This window comes from Dendrobium catenatum, unplaced genomic scaffold, assembly GCF_001605985.2.
Source record: "Dendrobium catenatum unplaced genomic scaffold, ASM160598v2 fragScaff_scaffold_1684, whole genome shotgun sequence".
In the NCBI taxonomy this organism is placed as follows: domain Eukaryota; kingdom Viridiplantae; phylum Streptophyta; class Magnoliopsida; order Asparagales; family Orchidaceae; genus Dendrobium; species Dendrobium catenatum.
In genome coordinates, this window is record NW_021320146.1 from 1,267,395 (window position 1) to 1,278,242 (window position 10,848).

General features: G+C 34.0%; 2 protein-coding genes across 3 annotated transcripts in view; one reads left to right on the forward strand and one right to left on the reverse strand.

Moving 5' to 3' along the window:
* The window catches only part of LOC110103141 (VIN3-like protein 2), a 31,779-nt gene extending 28,876 nt beyond the window's left edge, over positions 1-2,903 (forward strand). The window contains exons 3-4 of one of the 2 annotated variants that reach the window (XM_020831729.2): positions 1,256-1,578; positions 1,651-2,903. In XM_020831729.2, the coding sequence (XP_020687388.1) occupies positions 1,256-1,578; positions 1,651-2,519 (1,192 nt within the window). In that variant the 3' untranslated portion in view covers positions 2,520-2,903. The remainder of the gene's footprint in view (positions 1-1,255; positions 1,579-1,650) is intronic. The other variant, XM_020831732.2, reaches the window with a different exon arrangement.
* Positions 2,904-7,308: 4,405 nt separating this feature from the next.
* LOC110103128 (serine/threonine-protein kinase CTR1) overlaps positions 7,309-10,848 on the reverse strand; it is a 28,017-nt gene continuing 24,477 nt past the window's right edge. Inside the window, exons 13-15 of the mRNA XM_020831710.2 lie at positions 8,667-8,798; positions 8,468-8,562; positions 7,309-8,137 (exon numbers count right to left, since the gene is read on the reverse strand). Of these exons, the coding sequence (XP_020687369.1) occupies positions 8,047-8,137; positions 8,468-8,562; positions 8,667-8,798 (318 nt within the window). The 3' untranslated portion in view covers positions 7,309-8,046. The remainder of the gene's footprint in view (positions 8,138-8,467; positions 8,563-8,666; positions 8,799-10,848) is intronic.

Here is a 10,848-nt window from a genome sequence, read left to right on the forward strand (position 1 = left end):
AAGGAAAGAATATATATTAATCCATTTTTTATAAAGATAAATTTAAGTTTAAATGTTTCAGGTAATTCCTAAGAAAAGAAATGGCAGAAAGAGAAGAACATGTTTACAGAAGACGAGGACCAAGTGACAACAAGTAAAATATATTTTGTGTTTTTAGTGGCTCTTTATCATGAATGATGTAGTATTATGTTTAATGAATTTTATCGTCCGACTTTTCGTACCCGCCTCGTTAGATCGAGTATCCGGGCCGGGTCAATGTTTCAGGTAATTCCTAAGAAAAGAAATGGCAGAAAGAGAAGAACATGTTTACAGAAGACGAGGACCAAGTGACAACAAGTAAAATATATTTTGTGTTTTTAGTGGCTCTTTATCATGAATGATGTAGTATTATGTTTAATGAATTTTATCGTCCGACTTTTCGTACCCGCCTCGTTAGATCGAGTATCCGGGCCGGGTCGTGACATATTAATACGTGTGATGAGCAATATATGTTACCAAATTGAGTGATGAGTAATGAAAACTTCAATATACCCAAATTGATTGTAGTGGAATTGAGAATCGTAAGATGGGTATCTGATAAAATTATTAAAGAGAATGAGAAATGGTTGTTTTGTAGAAACGATTAGAGTAGCAGTGTAGCACCAACTAAAGATAAGCTAATGAAAATTAAATTCTTTGTTGGCTTTGGCATATATAATAAGGCTAGAGGATTCACCAATAAAGCATGATATTTTTAGTTAGGAAGGATTATAAAGGAAAGTTGTTAAAAGTTTGTATAGAAGTCCTACATAAAATAGAGTTATTTCTCATCTTGCACTCAACCAAATGAATGAGGATTCATAAAGCCTATCCTTAATAGTTCGGATAAGGCTAATGATGACATTTCTAAACAAATCATAAACAAATGAGTTATCTTTAGGTTTCTTTTTCATTTTGTTGCTTCTTGCAAATCTGCTAGCTGTAACTATAGCTTCGTTTGGGACGGCTTTCTTACTGCTTCTTGTAGCAGCTTTTTAGTACTAATAAGCTGCTATAAAAAGCAGTAAGAAAGCCATCTCAAACGAAGCCTATATCTCGATTTTTTAAAAATTGTGTTTGACATTTGTTCCACTCATGAAATTAAAGTTTTTCAAAACTTGTGCTTGTGTTCATAGACCAATGATTAGGATGCTGTTTTGTCCTCTGCTTTGTAATCTTTATCTATGACGTTAATGTGCCAAATATAGAATTCATCATCACAATGGATAAAATGCAGAAGCTGGCGTAAACAGTTAATAATTGCAAAAGATGCGAGGAGGGTTGATGTACTATGTGAGAGACTATCTATTAGTGACAAGATCCTTAAAGGAACTGAACGTTACAAAGAACTCCATAGTATTGTGAATGCAGCAGTGAAGAAACTCAAGAAAGAAGTTGGTTCTCTCGATAAAGTCTCTGCAGTGATGGCAAGGGGTATTGTCAACCGACTTGCCTGTGGTGCAGAGATTCAGAAGCTTTGTGCTTATGCCGTGGCAACTATAGATTCTATGCTTTCTACTTCTTTTAACCTCATGGCCAGTGCTGGTCTAAACATCCCAGGTAAATTTTCTTTATAACCTCGGCGAATTCCATTTGGTGCAGTTGATTCCATCCTTTTTTTCTCAATTGCAGCAGGTCCTCAAGTTTTCTGTATCCAGTTTGAAGATCTCTCTCCAACTTCTGTCGTCGTCTCGCTTCATTCCAGAGATGACGCATTTGAAGAGAATATCATAGGCTGCAAGCTTTGGCATCGAAGTTCCGCGACTTCGGACTATCCTGAAGAACCAACCTGCATCATACTAAGGCCAGACACAAGGATCATGATATCAGGACTCTTTCCTTCAACTGAATATTTCTTTAGAGCAGCTCCCTTCAGCAGTACCAAGGAATTCAGTAGGTGGGAGGCCAAGTGCTCCACACAAAACCCAAATGGTAACAGCAGCAGCAAGGTGCCTGATTTGAATTGCATTTCATCATTCCTGAAGAAAGAACACGAGATCGCCGAGCAACCTATTATCATTCAAACCGATTCTCAAAGGGGTTCGACGAACTCCAGTGATGATCACCTGGCAATCAAAGTCTATAAACACGACAGTGACAACAATGAGAGCCACCTGGTGCCACCTATCTTGGAGTCGCGTGCTTTTGTCAGTTCAAATTCTGTTCCCGCCGAAACACCAAGCAAACCCAATAGGATTATCAGCACACCAGGTTCAGCAAACAAGAAGGAATCAGCAGAGAGGGATTATGAGTATTGCGTTAAGGTGATTAGGTGGTTGGAGTGCGAGGGGCACATGGAGAAGGAATTTCGTGTGAAATTCCTTACATGGTTCAGCTTGAAGGCGACGCCGCAAGAACGGAGAGTGGTGAGCACATTCATTCATGTTCTGATCGACGAGCCCGCGAGCTTAGTTGCTCAGCTGGCAGATGCCTTCATGGATGGGATTTGCAACAAGCAACCAGCAGTGCAAAGGGGGTTCTGCAGCAGGTTGTGGCATTGACCATATAATCATCTTCCTCATTTTACACCAAGATGGCTGATTCTTAGTCTGTAGATTTTGTTCATGTTGCAGAAAAACCATACAGTAGGGAGGGATCCTGTTAGGATATTTCTGATTTGTCTTGTATGGGAAGAACTTACCTGTTGGAGAAAGAAAGCCCCACTGTTTAGGCTTTCATGTATTTGAAAATTTGGGTAAGTTCAGGATCCTAATTTTTTTGTTGCAACCTATGAGTAGGGTGGCATGGAAGAAAATGGTATCAAGATTGTCATTTGGGTTCTAATTTGTAGAGCACATAGCTCATAGTGATTGATTAGAATTATTTTCGTCCATAATTGTTGTTTTTGAAATTCTAAGCTCTTTGATCTGTAGATGATTATCGTATTTCTTGTTTTTTGATGTTTGATATTGCTTTTAAACTTTAGATGAATGCAAAAAAATGAAATCCAGGAAATTTCTTGCTTGATTATTAATTTCTCCATCCCTACTCTTCTGTTCTAAGTGTTTTCCAATTAGTGATGAAGTTACTGAATTATGATGGTTTTCTTGTTATTTTTTAATGCAGCTTTTTAGTATAAAAATTAAATTTTTTATATTATAAAGTTGCTTTAAGAAGCAGTAAGAAAGCCGTCCCAAATAAAACCTTAGAATATTTTTTAAAGCTTTTTAAAGCAGCTTTCTAGCATAAAAATGTTTTGAAAGTTGTGAAAAAGCTTATGCTAAAAGCTGTCTCAAGTGGACAATTTTGTTTATTGCTTTTTTAAAATAGCTTTTAGAATTTTTATTTTTAATAGAAGATTGTTTTAGAAAGTCCAAATAAAATCTTAGTATAATGATAAAACTTGGTTATGGATTTTGCCAATGAAATTGGTTTTAGAGGTACAATAGCATAGTGTTATTATATATGAGCCCTCCAAACTTCATTTATATGCTCATTAAATATAGAAAAGGGGAAAATAAAATTTATGATTTTCTTCCAAAAAAAAAAAAAAACTTAAAAAACCGCTTATAGGTTTAGTGAAGATTTTGATACTGTAATTGTGGTTTAGGCTTCATTTGGGTGACTTTCTTACCGCTTAAAGTAACCTTTTAGTTAAAAAAAATTAACAATTTTTTATTACAAAGTTGTTTTAAGAAGCAATAAAAAAACTGTCTCAAGCGAGGACTTATTCTTCGTTTGGGACGTCTTTTTTACTGCTTCTTTAAATATCTTTCTAGTACAATATTTTTAATTTTTTACAAAAAAATTATTTTAAAAACAGTAAAAAAGCCGTCCAAAACGAAACTTTAATCTTGTATTGATAATTACAAGTTAGTAAATCTAACATTTAAATAGTGTTACAATATATAATTAAAGTGATTCTTTGGCAATTGAATTGAGTTATATTTACACCATGGAAAATAATATGAGAAAATTGAGCATAATTCGAGAAAATTTTAGTGTTGAACCAAACAAAGGTTTAAAGAAAAAAAAAACATCAAATGATTGAGAAAGGTTTAGACCGTATTTGAACTATCCAAACAAGTTCCAAACTTGTTTGAAACATTTATTGGATCAAGCTTTAATCATATCTAAATATGATTCAAATCTTGTTCGAATTTAATTCAAATAAAATTTGGCCCTTGCTCGAATATGTTCAAATATTGTTTAATTGGATTTGAAATTTATTTGACCATGTTTGAATAAGGTTTTGGGTTTGAACCTTATTGGACAAGTTTCGAAACTGGTTCAATCAATTTCGAGTCAGGTTCAAACTGTCAAATCTGATTAAAATTTTGTTTGAAACATTTGCTTGAATCTAAATTGTGCCTAATATAAACCTCATTGTTATATAGGGCTCATTTCTCAACTATTCTATAGAGTAGAAAATCCTTGCTACTACAATCTCATGCCTTATGAAAATCATGTTTAGTACATAATTGCTTGCTCTCTCTCTCTCTCTCTCTCTCTCTCAAGGTCTTTCATGATCACATTAATAAGAATAATATTGTTCAAAATTTGTCTTTCGGTGATGAGGGCAGTTTGAGCAAGCTACACTATGTTTAGGCATGAGCTTAAGTATGTTGACACAAAGTTTAGAGATAAATTTGCAAATGAAATCGTAGAAAGCAGTAGGCCTGATTAGTGTGGGCTACAAATATTTCACTCCCCGACCTCTCCATACCGGCCATCTCTTTATTTTTGTTTATTTATGTGGGCAAGGAGAGTTTTAACGAGTTCAGATTCCGGGGTAAATTTTTAGAAGATAGATTGAGTTTTAGATAAGACACTATCTAGAGATTTCGCCATCGTTTTGTGAGGATTTTATGGTTATGCTTTCCTAAAGGTGCAAACCCCTATAGTTAATTACCCCTCTAGATAACAAGAGAGAACTTTTGATTAAGGCTAGTAGTAAGATAAGTCGCATAGGTTGCAAACCCAGCGTATAATAGTAATAGTTTTAGAGTTTGATTTTAAATTTGAATTTTTGAGTTTATCACCATAAACTTAAACAGGTGATAGGGGGAATGAAGATGAGCCCGATCAAGATCTCAACTTAGGCTTCGTTTGGGACAGCTTTTTTATTGCTTTCTAAAACGGAGTTTTAGTACAAAAATAAAAAATTTTGTACTAAAACTCCGTTTTAGAAAGCAGTAAAAAAGCCGTCCCAAACGAAGCCTTAGTTAGAGGAGATAGTCAATCCAACTTGATAGAAGACACCTTATCGACATTCATAGGCTGCTTCATCCAAGGATAAATATCTTGTAGACATGGGATGGTGTTTGTCTGATGGGATAGATCTGAATCCACCTTAGGTGTTAGAAGACTTTATGTCCATCAAATATACCTTATGATTCATTACGCAAGGGTTTTGACGCCATGAGAAAACATACGTGCTTTGGCTGTGATCGTAATATAATAGTGTCATTTTATGATAAAATTTCTAAATCAGAGGGCATGCCATGTCCCTGCTGCCAACAGAATATTTGAGAATAATATTAGTGATACACCTAACACGACATTCACTATTTATAAGATGAGATTAATTTCAAATTTATCACCCAAAACAAATGGTTGCGGGATGTGGATGTGTTTTAGTTTTAAATTTTTAAGTTATAGATTTCATTTTAAGGATTTATACTTTTACTGATTTTGAGAATTAACTCATCCGGTTGATATTTTTTGTCAACACGGTCATTATCGGGGTGACATTTTAATCACTTGTATTTTTTATAAATTTAGAAGGCAATATAAAAGTTTGTGATCGCCTCCGATTAAGATTTTCTTTCAACACGGGCATTATTAGAGTGACATATAAGTCACTTTCAAGTTATGTTTTTTGTATTGATGTTCACGAGCATTTTGAAAGATAGGTTTCCCTACGGCTGAGATTTACATTCAACACAGCTATCATCGAGTATCTAAGATGATCATTTCATTAATTGGATCGACTCTGTTTGCTTGCAAATAGAGGATCGGGTCGACCTCCTAATTACTGGGATTATCTGGTGGATATCAGAGCCTGAGATAGTCATTTGGATGCATGAGTTTTCCTTATAAGAGGCCTTGACGTATAAAATGAACATATAAAGCAAGCACTTTGGTCGGCGATACGACTGTGTATTTGTTCAATGATTCAAGCCATGTCAACTTTCTCTCTCTACCGACAAAGGTTCAAGTTTGAATTAAAGTTCATTTCTTGACCCACGCAGCATTCTAAGATGTCACATGTATGTATGCTTCATGCTTGTTGGGACCCATGTGGATAAATATTTTAGTGTATTTGTGTAATAAATTTAGCACATTAAGTAATGCTTATACACATATGTAAGGTATTTTGCATTTTATAATTGCATGATCTATATAAACTTGCCTTACTTATAATATGTTTGTCTTATGATTGATATATTAATATAAGACATTCATATTTGTATTTCATTCACAGTTCTTGCATAATATATTTCACACATCAAATTTCGCTTAGGAGACTCGTAGGAGCAATCAATTGTATGGATATTAAAAGTACTGACACAATCAACATTGAATAGCCCGCTTAAAGTTGACTTCGCCTTCAAAGTCATGTATCTTGTTAATATTATTGCTTTCACGATTTTCCCCTAACAATAGGTATATCTAATGGAGTTATATACTTGAATGCAAATAGTATTATAATAACTTTGACAGAGAATGATCCAACTTGATCTAATCTGATCAATTAAAAGTTGTCCCAAATAAGCAAATTATTTGGCGGAGTCGGTTGATGCGTGTAGGTGGCGAACGAGAAACGAGATCAAGCCTTGCGTGTGAGAACAGGTTGATGCGGTAGGTGGCGATGGGAGCAGACAGGCTGCGATCATATGTGCAGAAGTATTGGCGGAGTCGGCGGGCTTTGGCGGGTTCGACAATGCAGAGGGACGAACAAGAGCGAGGGTAAGGGGCTTCGGTTTCCTCTCTGTGAGTTTGGATGCTTCTCCGGTTCTGAGAAAGCATCTGTTTTTTATGTTGTGAGAGGGAATTAGAACGGTTTGCGAGATCGTGAGGAAAGTGGGGTCGGCCGTTGGGTCTGATCGTAAATTACAAGTCAACAATTAGGTGAATGACTTATTCAGAAAAAAGTGTAATAACTGTGGATTTAAAAATAAAGAAGTGTTTAACATCAATACTGACCTAAGGGCAAACAGTATCCCAATTATGACTAGACGTTCAAAAAAAAAAAAGCATCATCAAGAAAGGTATGGGGAAATACTGCATAAATTTCTCTCAAATTTTAACCAATTCTGTTTTAGAATATGCTTACAACAAGAGAAGAAATGAAAATTTTTAATAATAAAAGTAAGAAAAATAACTTGTATATTACAAGAGAACCTCTCTTCCAAAATCATTATTTCAAATCCTTGTAAAGTCGGCTGGCCCCAAAGATTTAACTTATTTGGACAAAAGATTCATAGAATTGGATTCACATTATAAGATGAGAGTATAAATCTATAAGCATTCTAGCGTACAACATGAAAGATTTACAAATAAACAAGAAACAACCCTATAGATTTTAGTTTTCTTTTTATTTTACCTTTATTTAAATCATAAACAAACACTGGCAACCGCAGTAGCCAGAACTTTTAAATTGAGGATCTATATTCATGGTTTACTGGGAAAATTATTAGATGCAGATACCGGAGTAGAGATACGTCTTGTCATCCACTTAAAATTTGACACGTGGAGAGACACGTATTTATTTTTTACTTTATATATTTAATATGTCCGCGGAACTTTAAGCCAAGTGCATCAAAAGCACAGCCAAAGCGTAGGTAAAGCGCAGTAAAAAAGCGCAACAAAAGAGCAGTCAAAACGCAACTAAAGTGTAACAAAGAGCAAAAAAAAAAAAAAACACAAGCAAAGTGCACTCCACGTGTCAAATTTTAAGTGGATGTCCGGACGTATCTCTACGTCGGATATCCACACCTAATAATTTTCCGGTTGACTGAGATCATATGCAAGAGATAGATACCAATGATCCACTCACAAGAGGTGGCCTACCAATACTCTGCTTCAAGAGCTCCCCACTTGGACTGCTGAAGATTTAAGGAGCTTCTTTAGTGTTTCCACGATGCTTGAAAATGAAGGACGCTGCCTTGGGTCACTAAACAATAGAAAAAGACCATTGTGAGGGACTGTCCCAATTAGATTTAAACTTCATTTGGGACGACTTTTTTACTGCTTCATAAAACAATTTTTTAGTACAAAAATTAAAAAAATTGTACTCGAAAGCTACTTTAAGAAGCAGAAAGAAAATCGTCTCGTTTGTGACAACTTTCTTACTGCTTCTTAAAGTAATTTAATAGTATAAAAATTAAAAATTTTGTACTAAAAAGCTGCTTTAAGAAGCAATAAGAAAGCCGTCCCAAACGAAACCTTAGTAAGGAAATTTTAAGAAGATTTAACAGGCAGAGAAGGAGAAGAGCATTCTTACTCAGCCCAGCAAGACTCCACAAGGGCTGCTAATGCAGGAGACATATCCTGGGGTATGGTTAGCCTTCTGTTCTGAAATGCTACCGCTCCAACCACCTGAAACTATCAAAATATTAATAACTAAGACAATTAAGTAACGAAAACAAACGAAAAAGGTTAAGCCCTCGGTGTGCTGCATGAAAAGGCTTAATATGAATTACTTGAACAGGGCTTAGTCCTTTCCATGGCTGTTGCATTGTCAAAAGCTCCCATAAAATTACGCCAAAGCTGAATACATCCGACTTCTCATTCGTTGGCTCTCCGCGGAGAAATTCTGGTGCCATCCATTCAGGCTGAAATAAAACTTATCGAACTAATTTCAGCAGCCAAAATGATTTGATGGGAAGCTTCTACAAAAACTCAGAAATAGCTACCAAAATCCACCATGAAAGAGAATTAACCATTGCCTTTAATTTGTCAAGAAAATGTACGAGTAGGGTGTGCTTGGTTTGATGGAATTATAGGGAATGCAAATGCATTTCACTGGGTGGGGGCAAAAAATATATTTTCTAACAATTATTTTAGATATTAAGTGTTATATAATAATTCAAAAATCTATTCTTATGTTTACAATATGGAGTTATTTTAAAAGGATACATAGACAAATATTATTTATTTTGATACTATGATAAACTTAAACTATTAATATTTATAATGCATTTAACAAATAATTCATTCAGCTGATTAAGCAATTACTATTATGGTTTTGATCAATTAAAGTTACACCTTATTTTAATGTCAAGAATAATTAAAATTGATTTTAAGATTAATTTGGGCCTTTAAATAATTAGCATGAAAAGGTATTTTTATTTAATTATTTCTATTAAGCATAAATATTTATATTAATTAAGAATATAATGCATTTATTAGTTAACTATATTTTATAAGATTTAATCGAAATTAATCTTTCACCTTACATAAGATTTTAATGATAAAAGGTTTTTTTTAATCTATTAAATATTTAAACTTAATTAAATTTTTTTGATAAAAGAGAAAATTGATTATCAAATTAATTATTTAAATTAATTATATAAGAAAGACCGCAATACTTAGAAGAATACAAGTTATATAAATAATATTAGATATTAGATAGATTTAATGAATGCATTTTAATTAATAAAAAGGAATAGCCATAATTAGAAGACTATCAGAGCCCTGCATTGGGTACCCATATCACACGTACCCACGTACCCACGCATACCCAATGGGCATGGGTGGGTATGGATATGCTCATGGCCTCATGCGTGGGTATTCAACATCAGAGGACAACCGATTTATATTATTAACATCATATGCATGCAATATATTACTGTAATCCTAACTACGCAGTGTGTAACACTGAACCGTGTCATGACCATGATAAATTTTAATATGTGGCTTGAAAGTTTGCAGTAAGAGAAAATGGCAAAAAAATCTCAATGCCATTAATTCGTGGCAAACTGCATTCAATAAGAGTGGAAAGTGGGTGGGTGTGGGTAGGTATGTCATCCGGAAAGTCACCAAAGGTAAAGCCCGCCAGCTCATAGCGTGGGTACCCAACCAGGACCCTATGTAGGGCTCTGAAGACTATATATAAGGGCAAAACCTCAACCCGCTATACTTTTGAGGGTGTGAAAACTCATTACATAAATAATTAAATATAAACAAATAATATACAAGACTAAATTTTAAAATTGCCTCATTCATATGCTGAAATAAATTTCGAGGGTAGGCAAATATGATCTTCACCTGTATGGGTTTTCGCCCATATGTGTGTGTATAACTTTATTTTATATTGGAAGAATAAAAATTTAAAATTTTTTTGAACGCTCCATTTTGAAATGAAGAACTCTATTATTTTAGAATTTTGGAGGAAAGTTTCTCTCCTTGTGGCTTAATAATATGCATATAAATATTAGAGCTGCAAGCGAACCAAACGTTCGACGAGCTACTCGTTGTTCGGTTCGAACCGATTAAAACTCATTTGTGATCGTTTAATTAACTAAACAAACAAACTTGAACAATATTTTAAATACTCGATTCTTAAATAAACAAACTTGAACACTAATGCGTTCGGCTCATTTATGTTCGCGAACAACATCATTTGAAGTTTGTGAACAAGCTCGACATTAAGCTTGATAAGAAGCTCGATAAAAGCTCGATTCGTGTTCGATTTTGAACTCGTGAATAAGCTCGATAAAAATAATTAATATTTGATTATAGAATTAATAAATATAAATAATATAAATATTTTATATTTATTATAATATAATGATATAATTATTATTAAACTTCAAAAAAAATGTTGTTAGAAAAATTCTGTGAAGATGAGATTTGCTTATAAATCATTGTCTTTGTTACATA